The sequence below is a fragment of the Piliocolobus tephrosceles genome, chromosome 4 (genome assembly GCF_002776525.5).
Source record: "Piliocolobus tephrosceles isolate RC106 chromosome 4, ASM277652v3, whole genome shotgun sequence".
NCBI lineage: Eukaryota > Metazoa > Chordata > Mammalia > Primates > Cercopithecidae > Piliocolobus > Piliocolobus tephrosceles.
Window position 1 is genome coordinate 150,445,547 of NC_045437.1, and position 22,075 is coordinate 150,467,621.

The 22,075-nt window shown below is 57.4% G+C and overlaps 4 protein-coding genes across 4 annotated transcripts in view; all 4 read left to right on the forward strand.

Moving 5' to 3' along the window:
* The window catches only part of SPATA24 (spermatogenesis associated 24), a 7,415-nt gene extending 6,586 nt beyond the window's left edge, over positions 1-829 (forward strand). The window contains exons 5-6 of the mRNA XM_023195214.1: positions 458-560; positions 671-829. Of these exons, the coding sequence (XP_023050982.1) occupies positions 458-560; positions 671-800 (233 nt within the window). The 3' untranslated portion in view covers positions 801-829. The remainder of the gene's footprint in view (positions 1-457; positions 561-670) is intronic.
* An 835-nt stretch (positions 830-1,664) lies between these two features.
* PROB1 (proline rich basic protein 1) lies at positions 1,665-7,016 on the forward strand. Its single transcript, XM_023195206.2, has one exon. It carries the CDS (start codon positions 2,526-2,528, stop codon positions 5,571-5,573), a length of 3,048 nt encoding a protein of 1,015 aa, XP_023050974.1. The 5' UTR covers positions 1,665-2,525; the 3' UTR covers positions 5,574-7,016.
* A 660-nt stretch (positions 7,017-7,676) lies between these two features.
* On the forward strand, positions 7,677-10,308 carry MZB1 (marginal zone B and B1 cell specific protein). The gene is made up of 4 exons (XM_023195227.1): positions 7,677-7,921; positions 9,294-9,418; positions 9,745-9,855; positions 9,955-10,308. Exons 1-4 carry the CDS (start codon positions 7,745-7,747, stop codon positions 10,109-10,111), a joined length of 570 nt encoding a protein of 189 aa, XP_023050995.1. The 5' UTR covers positions 7,677-7,744; the 3' UTR covers positions 10,112-10,308.
* A 2,234-nt stretch (positions 10,309-12,542) lies between these two features.
* The window catches only part of SLC23A1 (solute carrier family 23 member 1), a 19,476-nt gene continuing 9,943 nt past the window's right edge, over positions 12,543-22,075 (forward strand). The window contains exons 1-14 of the mRNA XM_023197894.1: positions 12,543-12,702; positions 14,820-14,881; positions 15,497-15,610; positions 16,052-16,209; positions 17,369-17,457; positions 17,625-17,704; positions 17,868-18,049; positions 18,181-18,301; positions 18,422-18,578; positions 18,898-19,045; positions 19,567-19,672; positions 19,900-20,029; positions 20,136-20,279; positions 20,771-20,866. Of these exons, the coding sequence (XP_023053662.1) occupies positions 12,543-12,702; positions 14,820-14,881; positions 15,497-15,610; positions 16,052-16,209; positions 17,369-17,457; positions 17,625-17,704; positions 17,868-18,049; positions 18,181-18,301; positions 18,422-18,578; positions 18,898-19,045; positions 19,567-19,672; positions 19,900-20,029; positions 20,136-20,279; positions 20,771-20,866 (1,747 nt within the window). The remainder of the gene's footprint in view (positions 12,703-14,819; positions 14,882-15,496; positions 15,611-16,051; positions 16,210-17,368; positions 17,458-17,624; positions 17,705-17,867; positions 18,050-18,180; positions 18,302-18,421; positions 18,579-18,897; positions 19,046-19,566; positions 19,673-19,899; positions 20,030-20,135; positions 20,280-20,770; positions 20,867-22,075) is intronic.

The window sequence follows — 22,075 nt, forward strand, 5'->3', positions numbered from 1 at the left end:
AAAAAAAAAAAAAAAAAAAAAAAAAGAAAAGAAAAGAAAAAGAAAAAGAAAAAGCAGGAAGAGGGAGTAGGAAGTACTGGGAAATGTAATTTTTAGATGAGGGAGAGTTTCTCCAAGGAGGCAACATCTGTAAAGACCTGCTGGAGTTGAGGGCAGGTGCCATTCATCTTCCAGCCTTTGGGCAGGACTGCCCACCTCTCTCCAAGGACCTTCTCCTGCCCTCATGTGGGTCCTCTGGTCCAGAATAGACTTGTGAAGTCATTGACAACAATCCTCAAACACTGCACTCCCCCAAGACTGCATAATAAACTCATTCATACTAAGGTATTAGCAGTTCTTCATGGAGAACTCCTGGGTGGGCAGCCAAGCTCTGAAAAGCCCCATGAGGGAATGCCTTATCTCAGGAAGGAGCCCTGGGATGGGAACCACCCCTCCTCCCTGCCTCTCTCCCCCACAGAGATTGAGTCTCACATTATAAAGCAAGAAGATATACTTAATGGCAAAGAGAATGAGATTAAAGAGTTGCAGCAAGTTATCAGCCAGCAGAAACAGATCTTCAGGTGAGGGGTCTGGGCCTGGCTGGGGGTGTTGATAACACTGGGGAGCCAGACCTCTGGCCCCTACGTACCCTGGGCTGTCCACAGCCCACCACCAGCCGGCTCCGTTGCAGGAATCACATGTCTGACTTCCGGATCCAGAAGCAGCAGGAGAGCTACATGGCCCAGGTGCTGGACCAGAAGCGTAAGAAAGCCTCAGGGACGCATCAGGCCCACAGCCACCAGCATCCCAGGGAAAAATAAAATGGCTGCCACTTTCCTGTTCTCTGGCTATAATCCCCAGCCTCTGCCTTCTCTGCTCCGGGAGTCCCCAGGCTCTAGCCCCTGCTACTCCCCTCCCTTTTGGGTAGTGGTAGGGGTCCACAAGGTGGGGGCTTGTAGCCTAGGGGAGGAGCTGGGTGTTTGTTGTCTGGGAGGCACCACCGCTTCCTTTGGGTATTTAATCCCTTCCTATATAAACAGCCCTGGTTACCTGGTAACATCCTACCCCACTCCCAGTGTCCTGGTAAATTTAACTCTCCCAACTTGGCTACAGGGCTCGAAGCACTGACCAGAAACTTCAAAGACAGTGGGTTCCAGAACCACAAGGAATTTGGGAAGTCAGTTTCTATCACATGATAATAATGTTATACCTGCAAATCGCATTTGCACCTGCTGACCCTCCCCCAAACAAATAGGAGCTTCACAAATGGGAGAAAGAGAAAAGACAATGCTGTGTGTGGTTTTAAGGTGGAGAAACAATCTGGGAAGGGACCTGGACTTGCACAAGTTGCACAGGCAGGGCTGGATGGGATGGTCTAGCAACATTCTTTCAGAAGCCATCACTGAGTGTCCCCGAGATTATCATGAGGACACACCCGGGCAGAGGACCCACTTCAGGGGTCAGGTTAGCCCATTGTGGCCTGTCCTGGGTCAGTTTGAGGCCAAGTACACAGGAGGGGTCAGTTCTCTTGCTCCAGGGCCAGCTGGGGCCTGAGTCATAGCAGGACCTTGAAGCCAGAAGTTTAAGGGCAAGTGGTGCCCACAGTTGTAAGACAATGACAGGTGGTGGCTGCCTCCCCACCAGTGCCTGTCCCCAGGGCAAGTCCTGAGGCTGTGGGGGCTGAAATTAGGGCCTTGTGAGTACCTGGGGGAGCACAGGGCTGTTCTGGCCTCAGGGGTCTTTGGAGCTGGGACCACAAGCTAATTCGAAGCTTCCCATGGGACCCCACATCGGTATCCAGGGCCTGTTCTAGGTGCTGAGGCAGATTGTGAAAGCTAGAGCTGTGCACTCCCGCCCCTTCCGATAGGTCCCACTGAGGGCAATGGGTCCAGCCAGGGCTAGTACCTTCCTGAGGCCCTGAGGAGTCAGGGAGGCCGCTATTGGTTGGTACTCCTCACTCTACTGAAGGTTGGGGATCGGGGAGAGTGTAACTGGGACCAAGGAAGGTGGTGTGTGCACCCTTAGGAGCTCTAGCTGAGGCCAGCAATGGCAATGGGGGGTCCCCTGCAGTGATGTTAAGACACCCGGGGCTGAGGGCAAGATAAAATTGCTGGCTCTACCTGAGTCTCCTGGTCTGAAGGTCTGGCTCACAGCCTGAACCGCACACAGCAGTGCCTGACTTCAGGCTGATCCCTGCTGGGCTTCAGTTTCCTCACCTGTGATGGGTGGAGTTGGGCCTAACTCCTGGCTCCAAGGCTTCAAAAGTTGGGCCTGCCATTACCTCACCTGCCTGTCAGCCAAAACTTGGAGCCCACCCCAGGTACTCCGGCTTGTGCCTGAGAAGGGTGTTAGTTGGGCATGGGGGCTGGACAGGGAAGGGTGCAGGGCCCAGGTCTCTTCTGCTGCAGGCGCCGCTGGCTCGGGAGTGGACGCGGCCGCTTTAAGGCGCGGTGACCCCACGGCATCCTCGGGCGGGGCGGGGACAGTGCCGGCGCCACCAGCGGAGGCGAATGCGAGGGAGATAGTGCGCGGCGTCCGGCCCCACCATGCTGACAGCGCTCACCCCGCCAGCCTTGCCTGGGATCCCGAGGCAGCTGCCCACTGCCCCCGCGCGGCGCCAGGACTCCTCCGGTTCGTCAGGCTCCTACTACACGGCTCCGGGTTCTCCGGAGCCCCCGGACGTTGGGCCGGACGCGGAAGGCCCAGCGAATTGGCCCTGGGTGGCCCCTGGGCGGGGGGCGGGTGCCCAGCCTCGCCTGTCCGTCAGCGCCCAGAATAGCCGCCAGCGGCACGGGCCCGGCTCGGGTTTCTCGCGAGGCCAGGGCTCCGGCCCACGGCCACCCCAGCCCCAGCTGCGCACGCTGCCGTCGGGGGAGATGGAAGTCATCTTCGGCGTCGGGCCCTTGTTTGGCTGCTCCCGCGCAGAGAATCGCGAGGCACAACAACAGCTCACGGAGCCGGCCTTCATTAGCCCTTTGCCGCCGGGGCCAGCATCTCCCGCTCCTGTCCCACGTCAGTCCCAGGCCCCAGATGGTGGCTCCCGCTGGGCCACCTACCTAGAGCTGCGGCCCGGTGGGCCAAGTCCTGCCGCCCCAGCGCAGTTCGAGTGTGTGGAAGTGGCTCTGGAGGAGCGCGCCGCACCCGCCAGGCCCCGGACGGTGCCCAAGCGTCAGATCGAGCTGCGCCCCCGGCCCCAGAGTCCCCCGCGGGCGGCCGGCGCGTCGCGCCCCCGGCTGCTTCTGCGCACCGGCTCCCTGGACGAGTCTTTGGGCCGCCTGCAGGCCGCCGCGGGCTTCGTGCAGACGGCGCTGGCCAGAAAACTGAGCCCCGAGGCCCCGGCCGCGAGCAGCGCCACCTTCAGGCCCACGGGGCTGTCGGAACCTGCGACCCGGGAAACGGCCCGCAGCACCCGCGTGGTCCTGGAGAAGACTAAGTCTCGGCCACTTCGCGTACAAGATAATTCGGCCCCTGCCAAAGCCCCCAGGCCGTGGCCCAGCCTCCGCGAGCGCGCGATTCGGCGCGACAAGCCTGCGCCCGGGACGGAGCCGCTGGGTCCTGTTAGCTCTAGCATCTTCCTTCAGTCAGAGGAGAAGATCCAGGAGGCGCGGAAGACTCGGTTCCCGCAAGAGGCGCCGGATCGAACTGTCCAGAGGGCACGGAGTCCGCCTTTTGAGTGTAGGGTCCCCTCGGAGGTTCCGAGTAGGGCTGTGAGGCCAAGGAGCCCGTCCCCGCCGTGGCAGGCTCCAAATGGGGCTGTACGGGGTCCTCGCTGCCCGTCGCCCCAGAATTTGTCCCCGTGGGATCGGACTACTCGGAGGGTGAGTAGCCCATCGTTCCCTGAAGCCTCCTCCGCGTGGGAAAATCAGAATCTTGCCGTCGAGGAAACTGTCAGCAGGAGAAGCTCTTCCCCTCCGATCCGTTCCCAGTGGAATCAGTGTGTTGCCGGGGAAAGGAGCCCGTCCCTCGAAGCCCCTTCCCGGTGGGAGATTCCACATTCGGCAGTCGGGGATGCGGTGGAGCCAGGTAGCAGCCCGTCCCCGCCGGCCTTCTTCCCGTGGGAGGCTCCAGATCGTCCTATTGGAACTTGGGGCCCATCTCCCCAAGAGACGTGGGACCCCATGGGGCCAGGCGCATCGATAGTATTTACTCAGGAAGCTCAGAATGGGTTAACTCAGGAGGAGTTGGCACCGCCTACACCGTCCCCACCCGGGACTCCAGAACCAACAGAGATGCAGAGTCCATCCACGCGGGAGATTCCGGATCTTGCCTTTGGAGGGAGTCAGCCGTCCCCAGAGGTGGCAGCACCCGAGCCGCCCGGCAGCCACCTTGTGGGCACCCTGGACGCCGATAAGTGCCCGGAAGTCTTGGGTCCTGGAGAGGCGGCCTCGGGACGTCCGCGCGTGGCCATTCCGCGGCCTCGAGACGTGCGCAAGTTGGTGAAGACCACGTACGCGCCAGGCTTTCCGGCAGGAACCCCAGGCTCAAGGCTACCTGCGCCTCCTGCCGACCCCTGCGGGGAGGAGGGCGGCGAATCCAAGACGCAAGAGCCTCCGGCACTGGGGCCCCCGGTCCCGGCTCACTACACTTCCGTTTTCATCAAGGATTTTCTACCGGTCGTGCCGCACCCCTACGAGCCTCCAGAAGCGTCCTTCAACACGGTCCCCCAGGACGCCTCACAGCCCAACGGGGTCATGCGGCGGAGGGCAGAGAACAGCACAGCAAAGCCCTTCAAGCGCACAGAGATCCGCCTGCCTGGGGCCCTGGCCTTGGGTCACCGGCCCGAGGTAACCTCGGGAGTGCGAGCGCGCGGCCCTGGAGGAAAGAACAGGGATGCAGAGGCCCAGCGCCTTGTCCCCGACGGCAAGGGTCGGACCAGCCCTCTAGGCGGCGCCCGCAGCTCATCCCAGTGCTCCCCCGTAGGGCCAGCAGGGGTCCGATCGCCCCGCCCCAGCTCCCCTCAGGTGCACGCCAGCCCGAGCCCTGGGATAGCACCCAAACCGAAGACACCTCCTACGGCTCCCGAGCCCGCGGCTGCTGTCCAGGCGCCACTCCCGCTGGAGCCCCTGGCGTCGGCGGGCAGGACGGCCCCCGCGCAGCCCCGCGCTGCCTCGGCGCCTCCCACAGACCGGTCCCCGCAAAGCCCCTCCCAGGGAGTGCGCAAGCCGCCTGGGGCCGCGCCCCGGGGGAAGGTCTTGGTGGACCCCGAGAGCGGCCGCTACTACTTCGTGGAGGCGCCGCGTCAGCCTCGGCTGCGGGTGCTCTTCGACCCCGAGAGTGGGCAGTACGTGGAGGTGCTGCTGCCGCCCTCGTCCCCTGGGCCGCCCCACCGCGTCTACACCCCTCTGGCCCTGGGCCTCGGCCTCTACCCGCCCGCCTATGGGCCTATACCCAGCCTCTCCCTGCCACCGTCCCCGGGCCCACAGGCTCTCGGCAACCCCCAGCTACCCTGGGTCTCTGAGGCAGGATCCCTGGACGGGACCTACTACCTGCCAGTGAGCGGGACCCCCAGCCCCGCACCTCCTCTGCTCTTCTGTGCGCCGCCCTCCAGCTCAGTGCCCACCCAGCCCGGCAAGGGTTCCTTGTTCCCACTGTGAGGCCCCGGGCAGATCCCCATGGAGTTGGAGCCCTTGGATGGCCTGGGAGGTTCTGGCATCCAAGCCCCTACCCTCCTCTCTTTCCGCTGCCTCTGTCTTTAACCCATCCCAGCCAGTCGTCGGACAGGAAGTGATCTTCAGAGAATGAATGTGAGCCCCGAGGCTGGTGGAGCTGGAGTCACCCAGGAAGTGGCTGCCTACTTTCTCCCCCAACGAAATTATGTATCCCTTTCCCAGGCATTCCCAGGGCATGGTGTGGTGTGGTGTGTGGGTGTGTGTATATGTGTATATGTGGGCAAGCAAATAGGGAAAGTGAGGCATCCCTGGGCTTGTCCCCAGGAGCCCATCAGAGGAGGTGCTGGAGCTGCCCTGTGGCAGCAGGAACGGAGCAGCAGGAGACAGGGCCGGGAACTGTCTGCCTTCCCTGATAGCAGGCCCCGGTGAGGTGAGGCTGGCCAGTGCCCCTGGTGAGGTGGCAGGAAGGACTCTGGCTGTCACGTCTGCTCTTAGGAAGAGGAGCTGAGCTTTGGCCCTGGAGGCTACTGGGGGAAAGTGGCCAGTACAGCCCCAGGCCAGGCTGGTTCTGAGAAAGGGAGCTAAGGCAGGGGGACAGCAAGTGGAAGCAAAGCAAGGAATACAGGGAGGGCCTGGGTCAGGGGTGAGCCTGGAACTTGGGGTGGGAAGATGGGGAGCCTGGCCCTCAGAGCTGAGCTGACTCATTTTTGGGCCAGGGGTGGGGCTTCTGTCCCCGACCCCCTACATCGGGAGTAGGTGAAATGGTCATCAGGAAGGTCTGAGAAGAGGGAGGGTTGAGCTCTTGTCCCACAGGAGTCTCTTGACCCCTCTGTGTGGTTAGAAGGTGGGTTAGGGCTGGCAGTAGAAGCGATACCGCTGGTGGAGTAGCCAGAGGGACCTGCAGCTCTTGGCAGATTCCACTCCCCAGTAACAGATGTGGCAACAAGGCCCAGAGAGGGGCTGGCCCTACAGACCAGTCACAGCAAGGGACAGGGCCCAGAGCCTGCACTTCAGTTGCCCTGAGATTCCAGGAGCCTCTGAGGGAGATGCGGGGGGTCTACATGAGGTGGGAGGTGGTGTGCGTGGGGGTCTGTGTATAGTTCTGAACCAGATATGGTTGGCCCTTGCCAGCCTGGTGTGTGATGTGATGAGTTTGCGAAGGACAGTTTCCACGAGAAGCAGTCGCAAGGATGGGGATGGATGCCTTCGTTGTTCCAGGCCTGTCAGGGGGCCCAGGTGCCTAGCAGTCCCTGCTCTCTGCCCTGGACTGGAAATTGACTAGGAGAGCTATGAATCGAACAACTGGCCGTTTTCTGGCTAGAGACACCAGCTCCGATGGCATGGAGGCCCTGGGGCCACCCCAGGTGCCTTTACCTCATCCTGGTGTGTAATAAATCACTGACCATGGAGCCATGATGGCTGAAATAACTGGTGTGAGGTGCCTGATTTCCTGCCATGGCCTCTCAACACCCTCCACAATGTCCTTCCATGCCTGGGTATGGCCTGGGTGGAGGGGACCTCAGGGCTAGGGAAGGAGACCATGTGTGTCTTAGAAACACTGTAGCATCCCTGTCTCCCTGAATTTGCCTCCCAGGAGGCTGGCAGCCACACCTCATTCCTTCTGGTGGTTGAGTGGCCAGGGGGCCTTGGGTCAATCAGGCTTGGGTTTCTCAGCATGGCCCCTCTAGCTATGTGGCCTTGGATTTGTCACCTCTCTCTGAGCCTTTGTGTTGGAAGAGGCAGAATAAACATGACAGTCTTATTTCTCAGAAAGTTCAATAAAAAAAGATGACGGCAGCCAACCAACTCTTCCCACAAGGTACTCAGCAGAGTGCCTACCACTTAGCCAGATCACAGGATGTGGGAGGTATGGGCCCCTATGTGTTCCTGCCCAGGCCCAGCCCCTTTCCTTGCCTCATTGCTCCCTATCTGTGAAATGGAGCTGAGATGGCTGGAGCCAGGGTCCAGCTAGAAGACATGCCCACGTGGCATCTTCAGGGCCCTGGAGGAGGGAGTGGGAGGAGGATGGGAGGGGTGAGGTGTCAGTTCCCCATTGGTCTAGGCCAGGTGTTCTGTGGCAGTCCCCACACCACACAACCACACACACATCTGCACCTCAGCCACATCCTACCCTTGCTGAACTGGCTCCTGGGGCCATGAGGCTGTCACTACCACTGCTGCTGCTGCTGCTGGGAGCCTGGGCCATCCCAGGGGGCCTCGGGGACAGGGCCCCACTCACAGCCACAGCCCCACAACTGGACGATGAGGAGATGTACTCAGCCCATATGCCCGCTCACCTGCGTTGTGATGCCTGCAGAGCTGTGGCTTACCAGGTGAGTCCTTCACTCACACCCCTTCTCAAGCCAGACCCCTCAATCCACCTCACATTCTACCACCAGCCTTTGATCCCCGATCCCTACCACTGGGCATCAAACCACAGATGCAGCCTTTAATTATATTCCATGCCTCAGTTTACCCATCTGCCTGCCCAACAGAGAGGAGACAATCTGGGAGGCTTCCATCGTATCTTGAGACCCCAGGGAATCACTCACTTGTCCTTAGGCTTCTCCCTTTCCAGGCCCATCCTTGGTTCTGGACTCCCTCCCCAAACCTGACGGGGCGACTTTGGCTATGTGTACATGGTGCACGTGCACACGTGTGAGCACCTGCACGTGAGTATGCGTGTGTCTGGGTTCACACACACACCTGCTGAGCATGCCTGCGCACCAGTGTCTCTGTGAGGTGGGGGCCTGGGAGTACTTGTGCTGTTAGTTTTTCTTACTTTGTTCTTGTGGTTTAACTTTTTTTTTTGTTTTTTTGAGATGGAGTCTTGCTCTGTCACCCGGGCTGGAGTGCAGTGGCCGGATCTCAGCTCACTGCAAGCTCCGCCTCCGGGGTTTATCCCATTCTCCTGCCTCAGCCTCCCGAGTAGCTGGGACTACAGGCGCCCGCCACCTCGCCCGGCTAGCTTTTTGTATTTTTTAGTGGAGATGGGGTTTCACCGTGTTAGCCAGGATGGTCTCGATCTCCTGACCTCGTGATCCGCCCGTCTCAGCCTCCCAAAGTGCTGGGATTACAGGCTGGAGCCACTGCGCCCGGCCTATTCTTGTGGTTTAAAATGGCATATGCCGGCCGGGTGCAGTGGGTCGTGCCTATAATCCCAGCACTTTGGGAGGCTGAGCGGGGCCGATCGCCTGAGCTCAGGCATTTGAGACCAGCCTGGCCAACATGATGAAACCCCATCTCTACTGAAAATACAAAAAATTAGCCGGGTGTGGTGGCGCCCCTGTAGTCCCAGCTACCTGGAGGCTGAGGGAGGAGAATTGATTGAACCTGGGAGGCAGAGGCTGCAGTGAGCTGAGATCGCGTCCCTGCACTCCAGTCTGGGCGATGGACGGTGTGAGACTCTAAATAAATAAATAAAAATAAAATGGCACGTGCAACTGGGCAGGTGTGCCCTGGAGGAGGGACCCCAGTGCCCAGGCCTCACCTACCACTTTAGCATTTCTTTCCCATCCCCCACTCCCATCCCAGGGAGCTTTGGGGGCTGGGGGAGGGGCCGTGCAGCAGCCTCACAGGTGCTTCCTGCTCAAACCGCTCTCTTGCTGCCTTATTCTCCCCAGAGACTCTGCTCCTATCCTCCCCACCTCCCCCTAACTGAGCAGCAGTCCTGAGGCCCTGCCTCCCAGTGCCTCCTTGTTCCAGATGTGGCAAAATCTGGCAAAAGCAGAGACCAAACTTCATACCCCAAACTTTGGGGGGCGGCGGGAGCTGAGCGAGTCGGTCTACACGGATGTCCTGGACCGGAGCTGCTCCCGGAACTGGCAGGAGTGAGTTGAAAATCCTGCCCCTACCTCCCTCCTCCAAGGGCAGGCCTGGTGGGTGGAGATTCCCACTCACCTGCTCACACGACACACACTCCACTAGGACCCTGGTCCAAGGAAGGGGCTGGTTAGGATGAAGGCTGGGCTCTGGAGCTGAGAGCAAGTGAGAGAGCAGATGGCCAGCAGACAAGGTCACCTTGTGACCTTGGGCCAAGGGCGTTCCCTCTCTGAATTCCTCAAACACCCAGCATGTCCAGCTTGGTGTGGAGAAGGGTCTCTCCCTGGCTGGGCTCCTGCCAAAGCTGTACTCCTCTCCTCTCCACTGCCACCAGCTATGGAGTTCGAGAAGTGGACCAAGTGAAACGTCTCACAGGCCCAGGACTTAGCGAGGGGCCAGAGCCAAGCATCAGCGTGATGGTCACAGGAGGCCCCTGGCCTACCAGGTGATGCCCGGGGCTTGGGGATAGAATGAAGCTCCTGGAGCCTTGGTTTGCCCCACTGTGGGCTGGGCAGCATCTGAGGCTCCCACTGGGCTCCCCTAGGCTCTCCAGGACATGTTTGCACTACTTGGGGGAGTTTGGAGAAGACCAGATCTATGAAGCCCACCAACAAGGCCAAGGGGCTCTGGAGTCATTGCTGTGTGGGGGACCACAAGGGGCCTGCTCAGAGAAAGTGTCAGCCACAAGAGAAGAGCTCTAGTCCTGGACTCTACCCTCCTCTGAAAGAAGCTGGGGCTTGCTCTGAGGGTCTCCACTCCCGTCTGCAGGCAGCCAGGGGGGCAGGAAGACCTTGCTCTGTGCTGCCATCCTGCCTCCCTCCTCCAGCCTCAGGTCCCTGGGGCCTGGGTGGGAGCCAAGGCCTTCCCCTCTGGACTCAAATAAAACCCAGTGACCTCACTTCTTTTCTCTGCAAAAGGTGCTTGGGGGGCTGGGAGTGCAGACATTGGTGTTTCTTCTGATGTCCCTTTTAAGGAAGAAAAAAAAAAACTCAAAATCAATTTTTTTTTTTTTTTTTTTTTAAGACAGTCTCTGTCGCCCAGGCTGGAGTGCAGTGATCTCGGCTCAATGCAACCTCCACCTCCCAGGTTCAAGAGATTCTCCCACCTCAGCCTCCTGAGTGGCTGGGATTACAGGCACCCGCCATCATGCCCGTCTAATTTTTGTATTTTTAGTAGAGACAGGATTTCACCATGTTGGCCAGGCTGGTCTTGAACTCCTGACCTCAGGTGATCCAGCCACCTCGCCTCCCAAAGTGCTGGGATTACAGGTGTGAGCCACCGAGCCCAGCCTTCAAAATGCTTTTTCTATTCTCTCACTCCACAACACAGAAGATGGCTGTGACCAAATGCGTGGGGGCTTTCCCCTACACACCAGACAAGCAGTTCTGCAGCCGACACCAACTGGGTGCCCACCAAAATTTAACTCTGGCACTATCTACCTGGAGATGGCATCAGATCCCACAGCTGAGGACTCAGTCCCCCATTCTGTCTCCTATTCCTATGCCAGTTCCAACTCCAGGCCTCCGGAGCTTCTGGCCTACTGGCTTCAAGATGAGGTTCCCACAACCCCCTCTTTGAGTTCAACTAATTTGCTAGAGTGGTTCATAGACCTCAGAGAAACATTTGCCAGTTTATTATAAAGGATGTTACAAAGGATACAGATGAAGAGATATATAGGGCAAGGTATGGGGAATGGGCTCGGAGCTTCCACGCCCTTCATGGATGCATCACTGTCCAGGAACCTTCACCTTCATTATGTAGGTTCATTAAGCCATTGGCCACTGGCGAACAACTTATCCTCCAAGCTGTCTGCCCTCCCTTGGCTGGGGGTGCGGGGTAGGGGGCCGAAATCCTGCCTTGGTCTCTCTGGTAACCAGCCCCTGTCCTGAAGCTACCCTAGGGGCTGCTAGCCATCAGTCAATCATTAGCACACAAGAAGACATCATTTTGGAAATTCTAAGATTTTAGAAATTGTACTCCAGGAAACGAGGTCAAAGACCAAATATATATTTCACAATATTACATCCCTCCTACAGAGGGCCAAATATACATCCCTACAACTTCCAGAGGTAAGAGAGCGCCGTCAATGGCGTGGTGATGTAACCGCCCAAAGGGTTCACCTTGCCCAAGCCTAGACAGAGCTGATTTCTCAAGACAGGGGAATTCAATAAAGAGTAATGAACGCAGAGCTGGCTGTGCAGGAGACCAGAATTTTACTGTTACTCAAATCAGTCTCCCCAAGCATTCGGGGAGCAGAGTTTTTAGGGACAACTTGATGGATGGCGGGGAAGCCAGTGAGCCAGGAGCGCTGATTGGTCAGGACTGAAATCATAGGGAGTCGAAGCTGTCTCCTTGCCTTGAGTCAGTTCCTAGGTGGGATTCCCAAGTTCCAATGAGGCAATTTATGGATCTGGGTGGTGCCAGCTGATATATCAAGTGCAGGGTCTGCAAAGTATCCCAAGCACTGATTTTAGGAGCAGTTTAGAGAGGATCAGAATCTTGTAGCCTCCAGCTGCATGACTCCTAAACCATAATTTCTTTTTTTTTTTTTTTTAGACGGAGTCTCCCTCTGTCCCCGGGCTGGGGTGCAGTGGCCGGATTTCAGCTCACTGCAAGCTCCGCCTCCCGGGTTTCCACCATTCTCGTGCCTCAGCCTCCGGAGTAGCTGGGACTACAGGCGCCCGCCACCTCGCCCGGCTAGTGTTTTTTTTGTATTTTTTAGTAGAGACGGGGTTTCACAGTGTTAGCCAGGATGGTCTCGATCTCCTGACCTCGTGATCCGCCCGTCTCGGCCTCCCAAAGTGCTGGGATTACAGGCTTGAGCCACCGCGCCCGGCCTCTAAACCATAATTTCTAATCTTGTGGCTAATGTTAGTCCGTCCTACAAAGGCACTCTAGTCCTCAGTCAAGAAGGAGGTCTGCTTTGAGAAAGGGCTGTTATTGTCTTTGTTTTAGACTATAAACTAAAAACTAAGTTTCTCCCAAGGTTAGTTCAGCCTACACTCAGGAATGAAGAAGGACAACTTGGAGGTTAGAAGCAAGATGGAACTGATTAAGTTAGATCTCTTTCACTGTCTCAGTCATAATTTTGCAAAGGTGGTTTCAGTGACATCCCAGGTCTTCAGAACCATCATGAGAAAAGAGAACCAAGGAAAACTCTGCAGGCAGACCACCTTGTGGCACACCTACTCCGGCCACTCCATGCTGTCTGCGCCCCTCCCAGAACACACGTCTCACTGGGTCTACACCCAATGGCTGTTCATTTTCCACACTCTGCCTTTGACCCCAGCTGGTATGGATGGGCCCTGGGTTTCTGACCAGCCAGATTCAACATTTTGGTTCTCAGTCCTGCTTTCCCCAGAAATTCTTCTGGCTGAGCCTTTTCCTTAGTAAAGGAGCCCTGGACCCTACCTAGGTCTGGGAACTGGAGATCAGTGGCACCAGAACTTTCAGTTTCCTTGTGAGTGTCTCTGATCTGGCCAAGCCCTGGGAGAGAGACAGAACATTCTAACCCCCATTATAGACATATTTTTATTTTGCACAAGAGCCTACTTCCTAGCCATGTGTAGGAAGACAATCTAATCCCCTTTGACAGATGCAGAAACTGAACTTAGACAACAGAAGAGGTTCAGGCCAAGTCCCAGGCTGAGTCGTAGCAGGGCTGGGAGGGGATTCAGACTTAGGGGACCGGGGAGGCCAGCTGCTGGGGAAATGGAGGTGCCCGGGGCAGGCCCTGGCCACTCCAGCTTCCCTGGGAGCTGTGCTCAGCCCCCTCCATCCTTCACCTGTTCCAGGACCTGCCTGAAGCCCCACCTTCCCTGGCCTTCACTCAGGAGAGAACCCCTAGACACAAGGAGGAAAGTCAGGGCCCAAGAAACCCACTAAGCTGTCGGTAGGACAGGGTGTGGAGCCGGGCCCCGATGACACGGACCTGTGTTTTTCTGTGGGGTGATTAGAGAGGCTGCATCAGTTCTGGTGTGTGGGCCCCTTCGTGCTACTGTGGATCTGGGACCTTGTTCTCCACCTTGTTCTTTATGTGTATTGTGTGGTTTGGGTTGAATTGAGTGTCCATGGAGCCCTGTCTGCAAGGGGTGGGGCTTGGTATCCACAGCCCCCTGGGGAGTTCTGGGAGGAGAAGGTGGAGAGGAAAGTGCTGGGGAGTTGCCTCTGCACTCCCCTGGAAATTGGGAGTAGGAGCCAAGAGGGAGAGGAGAGGACAAGTGGACGGACAGAGGAACAGTGTGGACGCCGGCAGGCAGGCGGACTCAGTGCTGTGGCATGAATCTGCTGTCTAGCTGGAGAGCGGTGCTGCGGCCAGGGCCTGGCCATGGGCACAGCCACCCAGAAGTAGGTGGGCCCTAGAGTGCTGGGGCAGCCCAGAGGGAACAGAATGGGGACCTCAGGCCTAGCCCTCACCTGCTGAGGAGCCTGAGCTCTTAGGGCCCCTCCCCATGTCCCCCCTGCCATCCTCAGGCCCTAGGGCCAGGCTGGGCTGGGCCTGCCAGGAGGGGAGAGAGTTTGGGCATAGGACTGCCTTCCTGGGCTGGGTGATGGGCAGTCATACCGGGCTTGGTGCATAGAAAGGCCCCATGCTCCGTCTAATGCTCTTGCTATCTTTAAATTCTTTATACTTTTGGAATAAAGGCCTCACATTCTCACTTTGCACTGGGTCCCACAAATTATGTGACTGGGAGGGAAAGGGATCTGTCTCCTGACAAGGGTGCAGGCCAGGCTGGGCCAGCCTAGGCAGCTCCATCTGCAGAGGCCCATCTGCTGCCTGCCTCAGGGACCCTGAGGGGTGCAGGTGGTAGGGGCAAGGCAGCTCAGACCAACCTGAATTTTAGGATTGGTTTCTGCAACCTTGCTATCTGCATGGCTTGGGTCAAATCACATCTACTGAATCTGTTTCCTTCGCTGTTAAAGGGGTTAATACCGCCCAGCACAGGGGTTACTTGGGACAGTGCAAATCCATGTTTCTTGGCACAAGGCCATTCCTCAATAATGAGAATGACTATGATGATGATGATAATGATGAACTGGTTATTAATAAATGGGGAAGGGCCTCATACAGGGGTTTACATAATAAGTGCCTGTTTCTACTCCCTCTTTCTCCCCTCACCTGGGGCTTGGTAAACTTCTGGTCCTCACCCCCTCGACTCTGGCCCTCTCTTGGGAAACAAGAACAGGTCCAGCACCCAGGTGCAGATGTGGGCAGGGAAGGGCACATGTGGCAGAGGCTTGGGTGGCTTTTACTGCCCTAGTGAGAGTTAATACATTACCTCTGCCCAGGCCCCCCTTTCGCAACCCGGAGCTGGGCATCTGGTTACAGATTTACTTCGAACAATGCCTGATATGTGGAGTAAAGTCCTCCTCCTTGGCCTTTGTAAAGTCATCCCCTCTTCTCCTCAGGAACTGCTCAAACCTGTGCCCCAAAGATGAGGGCCCACGAGGACCCCAAGGGCCCGACACAGGTGCTGGGGACTGGGGGTGGGGGCTAGGTGGGGGCGGAGGGCGGTGGGGGGCTGGAGGGCCTGTGCAGGCCTTCTCCCTGGAGGCCAGAGATAACCATTCTGATGAACTTGATAAAGAGTGACTGTCCCAAACTGAATGTGGCAACTGGGGGATGGGTGGGAGTGGGGGTCAAGAAGCCTGCAGCTTTGGGACTGGCTGACTCTAGGTTGGGGTTCAGGAGAGGCCTAACCTCCCCGCCAGTGACACCCCAAAGATCTCCAGGGGGCAGAGGTGGGACCGGATTGGACTTGTCCACAGTCTCGAGCCCTCTTGGCCCCCTCTCCTGTGGTCCCCAAGACCTCTGACTTAGGGGTCCATTTCCCTGGCTAAAATGACAGGTCCTGAGGGCTCTAGAAGCCGGCACAATAGACTCATCCCTGTGGGAAGCAATGTGAAGTGGGAGACAACTGTGGCCAGGCCGAGTGGGAACCGGGTGGATGAACTGTTGGGGAGGGCGGGGACCCCACTCTCAGTTGCTGACAGGCCACTCGGGCTGCCTGATTGTTTTCGGGGCAGAATGGATTTTGTCTGTCCCCATCACTCCACCCTAAGCTACTTATCTCTGCTGCCCCCAGCATGAATCCCCCAGGGACCCTCCGACCCCCCTACCCACAGAGCCTAAGTTTGACATGTTGTACAAGATCGAGGACGTGCCGCCTTGGTACCTGTGCATCCTGCTGGGCTTCCAGGTGGGTCCCCCAGGGCCTCCCTGCCCTCACTCTGCACACTCCGTGGGGACTCCAGCCCCTCCCTGGCCAGCAGGGAGTATCTTGGGTAACAGGAAGAAAAACCTGAGGTCAGCACATGGCTGTCAGCAGGCAGGGGTGGGGCAGAGACTGAGTCCTGAAAGAGGATGAACTCCCTGGGGGCGTGTGGCGCTTGCCAGGTGGAGTGTTGGTGACAGGGTGCAGAGCCAACTCCACGGAAGCCGCAGGAATAACTTGGGTGGAAATGAGTGACCCCCAGAGTGGTCAGCAGTAGCTCTCTGGGAATCCCTTGTGGGGACTGCCGGTCCTGGGCAGGCAGCCACGTCAAGGTCTGCTGAGGCAGGCATGAGGACACTAGGCTGTCCCCTGTCCCTGGAGCTCTAAGGTCCTGCCTCATGCACTCTGCTCTCTCCCTCCGCCCAGCACTACCTGACGTGCTTCAGTGGCACCATCGCCGTGCCCTTCCTGCTGGCTGAGGCGCTGTGTGTGGGCCATGACCAGCACGTGGTTAGTCAGCTCATTGGCACCATCTTCACGTGCGTGGGCATCACCACCCTCATCCAGACCACCCTGGGCATCCGGTGAGCCCCCAGCTCCCCTCCCCCAACTGTGATCCACACAGCAGGGGCAGGTCCAGACCACCCTGGGCATCCGGTGAGCCCCCAGCTCCCCCCGCCAACTGTGATCCACACAGCAGGAGCAGTGGGCTCCCAGAGGACATCCCTGGGCATCCGGTGAGCCCCCAGCTCCCCCCCCAACTGTGATCCACACAGCAGGAGCAGGTGGGCTCCCGGAGGACATCCGTGAGACAAAAAAGTCACTATCTGCCTCCAATTGCTTCTCCTATCCCAGGCCAGCGTTAGAGCTGGGCAGCGCAGCCCTGACCCTGGGAACCTTGATCTAGGCACACTTCAAAGACCAAGCATCTGCAAGTTTAAGGGAAGGGAATTAAGGGAAGGGAAAGGGAATGTACCCTCGCTGGCTCTCCCCTCTTTTTTTTTTTTTTTTTTTTTTTTTGGAGACGGAGTTTCAGTCTTGTAGCCCAGGCTGGAGTGCAGTGGCATCATCTTGGCTCACCACAACCTCCACCTCCTGGGTTCAAGCGATTCTTCCACCTCAGCCTCCTGAGTAGCTGGGATTACAGGCACGCACCGACCATGCCTGGCTAATTTTGCATTTGTATCCACCTGCCTCGGCCTCCCAAAGTGCTGGAATTACAGGCATGAGCCACCAAGCCTGGCCAGCTCTCCGCTCTTAAGCCCCATTCTGAATACCGCCCAAATGGCAGCCCTGAGCTAGCTCCCAGGGCTGGTGCCAGCCTTTTCAACAGCCCACCCTCCCAGGGCCCCACGCTCCCGAGTGCACAGCCCTAGGCCTGGGTGGCATTTGAGTTGTTTGAGCGGTGGGGGACAGGGGAAGATTGTGAGAGAAACCTGGATGTGGGAACTGAGCTGTCCACTTCCGGGCAGGTGCTCCCTCCTAACAGTGCAGGAGCTGGTGGTGGGAAGGAAAGGGGGCAGCTTTTGAGTTGGGGGCTCCATTTGTTTTCTTCCTTGGGCAGCCAAAATGTTAGAGTTGGTCTTCCCTGGGGCCTCAGCGACTTTCATCTGCCCTTGGCCCTCGTGTCTCTGTCACTCTCTCTGTGCTCTCCTTTCCTGATCTCTCCCCATGTCTATATCCCTCCTCCCCCACATCTATATCCTTCCTCCCCACCCCTGTTGCTCTGTGCCTCTCCTTTAGGCTGCCGCTGTTTCAGGCCAGTGCCTTGGCATTTCTGGTTCCAGCCAAAGCCATCCTGGCTCTGGAGAGATGGAAATGCCCCTCGGAAGGTGGGTACACTTCTGGGGTCCACACTGGGGAAAAGGGAAGGCCCAGAGACCTGGAGGTCTCAGCAACTGTCCTGGGTCCAGACACCAGGGTGCAGTCATGGCAGCATCTTCTCTCCCTCTCTGTCTCTGAACCTGGTCCATGTGTGTGTCCCTGACTCTACCCCCAGAGGAGATCTACGGTAACTGGAGTCTGCCCCTGAACACCTCTCATATCTGGCACCCACGGATACGGGAGGTGGGTTTGCACGTAAGGGTAGAAGAAGCTGGGTCCTGAGGAGGGGCTATATGGGAGTGAGGGTGGCTGCTGAGTTTGGGGATTTGAGGAGGTGGTCCAGGAGCTTTGTTCCTGCTAACAGCAGCCAGGTCACGACCTTTACATGGTGACTTATAGCTGATGTTTGCCCTTCCAGGTCCAAGGTGCAATCATGGTGTCCAGCGTGGTGGAGGTGGTGATTGGCCTGCTGGGGCTGCCTGGGGCCCTGCTAAACTACATTGGGCCTCTCACAGTCACCCCCACTGTCTCCCTCATCGGCCTCTCTGTCTTCCAAGCTGCTGGCGACCGAGCTGGCTCCCACTGGGGCATCTCAGCTTGGTGAGCAGGCACCAGGCCTGATCCCTGTCCAGCCCCAGCACCCCGCCCTCTTCATGTCCTTCGTCCTTCTTCCCGGCTCCTGGGCCCAGCCTGGCCTCCCATCCACTTCCTGATTGTGCCTCTGCCCCCAGCTCCATTCTCCTGATCATCCTCTTCTCCCAGTACCTGCGCAACCTCACCTTCCTGCTGCCTGTCTACCGCTGGGGCAAGGGCCTCACTCTCCTTCGCATCCAGATCTTCAAAATGTTTCCTGTGAGGACCTGGCAGGCAGCTGGGGCTGGGACTATGGCCAGGGCTTGGGCTGAGGTGGGAGCAGGTTAGCCTGGATAGAGACCTCCAGTGCCTTCAGTGCCCCTTCACCCCCTGCTTCAGATCGTGCTGGCCATCATGACCGTGTGGCTGCTCTGCTATGTCCTGACCTTGACAGACGTGCTGCCCACAGACCCGAAAGCCTATGGCTTCCAGGCACGAACCGATGCCCGTGGAGACATCATGGCTATTGCGCCCTGGATCCGCATCCCCTACCCCTGTGAGCAACATCCCTTGGGCCCCTCTGTCCCCAACTGAGACCACCTATGAGACAATCCTGGTGACCCCAGTCCAGCAGGTGACACACCTAGCATTAGCCGCACATTTATAGTGCGCCCAGCAGAGCGGTGTTTTACTTAGACAAAGCTTCAGTCCCACTTCCTGGCTCTGAGTGACCCAAATAAGCTCCCACAGCTGTATAGCTCCCATCCCAGCCTGAGGTCTCCTTACCTGCTCTTGCTCCTTCCAGTACTGCCCTGTCTATTCCTAACCATCAGTCTCCTCACTGTAGCCAACCATCCTGTCTCCCTCCGGCACAGGTCAGTGGGGCCTGCCCACAGTGACTGCAGCTGCCGTCCTGGGAATGTTCAGCGCCACTCTGGCGGGCATCATTGAGTCCATTGGAGATTACTACGCCTGTGCGCGCCTGGCTGGTGCGCCACCCCCTCCAGTCCATGCTATCAACAGGTAGCCTGCTTGCCCTCCTCAGTATCTGATCTCCTCAGGGCCCCCCCAGGAAGCACACACAGGAACGGGGTGGAGGCCCAGGGGCTAGGCTTAGGCAAGTCGGGAACACGCTCCAGACCTCATTCTCCTTGCTTGCGATGGGGGTGCCCTCTTATCACCCCTCTGTGGTTGCTGGGAGTAGCTGAGAGGATGGCGGAGTCCGAGGGGAACCACCATCATTGACAGCCCTCGATGTGCCCGGCTCTGGCTGTGCATTCTTATGCAATCTGTGAAGCATTTTGTGAGACGGGCACCGGTATTTATCCCAGGAGGAAATTGAAGGCCAGAATTGCCCACAGAATTTAAGTGCCAGGGCACTGGGACTAGCTTTGGAGCCTGAGCACTCTGGCCTGGAGTAGGGAGTGCTACAGCTGTTAGCTGCAGCCCCCACAGCGCCAGAGGACGGCGGACCCGCTACGATGATGGGGAACATAGGCTGGTGCAGAGGCTGGACCGACCTCCAACTCGCCCTTTCCTTACAGGGGCATCTTCACCGAAGGCATTTGCTGCATCATCGCGGGGCTGTTGGGCACGGGCAACGGGTCCACCTCTTCCAGTCCCAACATTGGCGTCCTGGGGATTACCAAGGTGTCGCGACGAGCCAGAGCCAAGTCCCGATCTAATTCTGTGGGCCGCAGGCCCCGCCCCAACCCGGTCCCCACTTTGGTTTAGCCCCACCCTGTCTTTGAGAGGCCTCGCCCCCGCATCAAGCCCCAGTAGGTTTATGCCTCGCTCTTATAACAGGCCCCGCCCCTGGAATTAACCCCTCCCCAGCCTCGTCCCTTGGTCTAGCTCCCCCGCTGGCTCCCCGGCAGGTGGGCAGCCGGCGCGTGGTGCAGTATGGTGCGGCTATCATGCTGGTCCTGGGCACCATCGGCAAGTTCACGGCCCTCTTCGCCTCGCTCCCTGACCCCATCCTGGGGGGCATGTTCTGCACTCTGTTTGGTGAGTGTCTGGCGCGGGCCACAGGTCGCGGTGCGGGTCGCCGAGTGGTGGGACCCACCTGGATTGCGCGTGCGCGACGCCTCCGGTGGTTCTCTTGCGCCCTTAGGCATGATTACAGCTGTGGGGCTGTCCAACCTGCAATTTGTGGACATGAACTCCTCTCGCAACCTCTTCGTGCTCGGATTTTCCATGTTCTTTGGGCTCATGCTGCCCAATTACCTGGAGTCCAACCCTGGAGCCATCAATACAGGTGCCTCCAGCTGTTTACTGTCTCCAAAGGCGGGGTGGGCCCAAAACTTTGAGCACAGCCCCCTCCCTCAAAGGCTCCACACAGCTACAGCCACAAATCCTACCCAACTCTGGGTGTCAATCAGCAGCTGAGAGCCTGGGTCACAGCTGTCCTTTACTAAGACACTTCCTGTGGACAGATATTGACCTTTACATGTGCTTATTTTTCAAAACAGCTCCATAGATCTATTTATCTATATCTATCATTTGTCCATTACCATTTCAACTTTCCAGATGAGCAACATGAGGCTCAGAGAGGCTCAGTGATTTGTCCCAGGTGAACAACTAGCAACTGGTAGAATTGGGATTTGAACCCAGAAGTAGGAAAGACAGAGATAGGTTTGAGATAGGGCTTTGTACTGTTCCTTTGCCATGGCTGCACAGGAGGAAGTCCCTCAACTCTGCTCTCCGAATTGGGCCATGACACCCATTGGCCTTTGGCCTATTCCACAGGCATTCTTGAAGTGGATCAGATTCTGACTGTTCTGCTGACCACGGAGATGTTTGTGGGCGGGTGCCTTGCTTTCATACTTGACAACACAGTGCCAGGTATGGTTCAGTCCTGGGAGGGGAATGAAGAACTAAGCAGGACTCATGCATTCCAACAGATGGCCTCTAAGCTGGAGCTGTAGCTAGGTACCATGTGATGCAGGCCCTGCAGGGAGCATCAGGAACAGATGGGCTGGCGGAGTTCTCACTGGCTGGAGGGAGAGAATGAGGCACAGACATGCCTCAGAAGTCTTGAAGAGGATTGGGCCAGGAGAGTCGCTGCTGGGTCCTGTGAATCCTTTCCTTTCCATTTGTTCCATTTCTTTCTTTTCCTTTTTTTCTTTTTTTCTTGAGACGGAGTCTCACCCTGTCACCCAGGCTGGAGTGCAGTGGTACAATCTCAGTTTACTGCAACCTCCACCTCTGGGGTTCAAGTAATTCTCCTGCCTCAGCCTCCCGAGTAGCTAGGACTACAGGTGCCTGCCACCATGCCCAGGTAATTTTCGTATTTTTAGTAGAGATGGGGGTTTCACCATGTTGGGCAGGTTGGTCTTGAAGTCCTGACCTCAAGTAATCCGCCCGCTGGTATTACAGGCATGAGCCACTGCACCTGGCCTCCTCTCCATTTCTTAATAGCCACTGGGCTGAGGGATGTCTTTGCTTTTTCAGAGTAGGACAGAGATAAATGCAGCATCAGTTTGTTGGCAAAATCCATCCACTCCAATATGTCAGCAGCCTGCCACAATAGCGACTAGAAGAGCCACTAACATTTCCCTTTGGTACCAGAGCTTTTTGCAAAGATTGTGGAGGATACTTTGTGGGGCCCACATAAAGGTGCCAGTAAATACATAAAATAAATGTCACCAGGTGCTCTGATAACAAACAGCTAACATTTACCAAACATCTACTATAGGTCAGGCAGAGCTAAGTATCTTATTTCATCCTCAAAAACCACAGTCATAAAGTCACAAAATTAAAACATCGAAGCCAGGTGTGGTGGCTCATGCCTGTAATCCCATCACTTTGGGAGGCTGAGGTGGGCAGATCACGAGGTCAGGAGTTTGAGACCACCTAGCCAACATGGTGAAACCCTGTCTCTACTACAAATGTAAAAATTAGCTGGGTGTGGTGGTGGGTGCCTGTAATCCCAGCTACTCAGGAGGCTGAGGCAGGAAAATTGCTTGAACCTGGGAGGCAAAGGTTGCAGTGAGCCGAGATCGTGCCATTGCACTTTAGCCTGGGTGACAGGGTGAGACTCCATCTCAAAAA

What these genes read in the sequence shown, in the direction of transcription:
- PROB1 (XM_023195206.2), top strand. Translation starts at nt 2,526, where the DNA reads ATGCTGACAGCGCTCACCCCGCCAGCCTTGCCTGGGATCCCGAGGCAG.
- MZB1 (XM_023195227.1), top strand. Translation starts at nt 7,745, where the DNA reads ATGAGGCTGTCACTACCACTGCTGCTGCTGCTGCTGGGAGCCTGGGCC. An exon ending in GCAGAGCTGTGGCTTACCAG is followed by an intron (nt 7,922 to 9,293) that starts GTGAGTCCTTCA and finishes TCCTTGTTCCAG; the next exon opens with ATGTGGCAAAATCTGGCAAA. An exon ending in TGCTCCCGGAACTGGCAGGA is followed by an intron (nt 9,419 to 9,744) that starts GTGAGTTGAAAA and finishes CACTGCCACCAG; the next exon opens with CTATGGAGTTCGAGAAGTGG.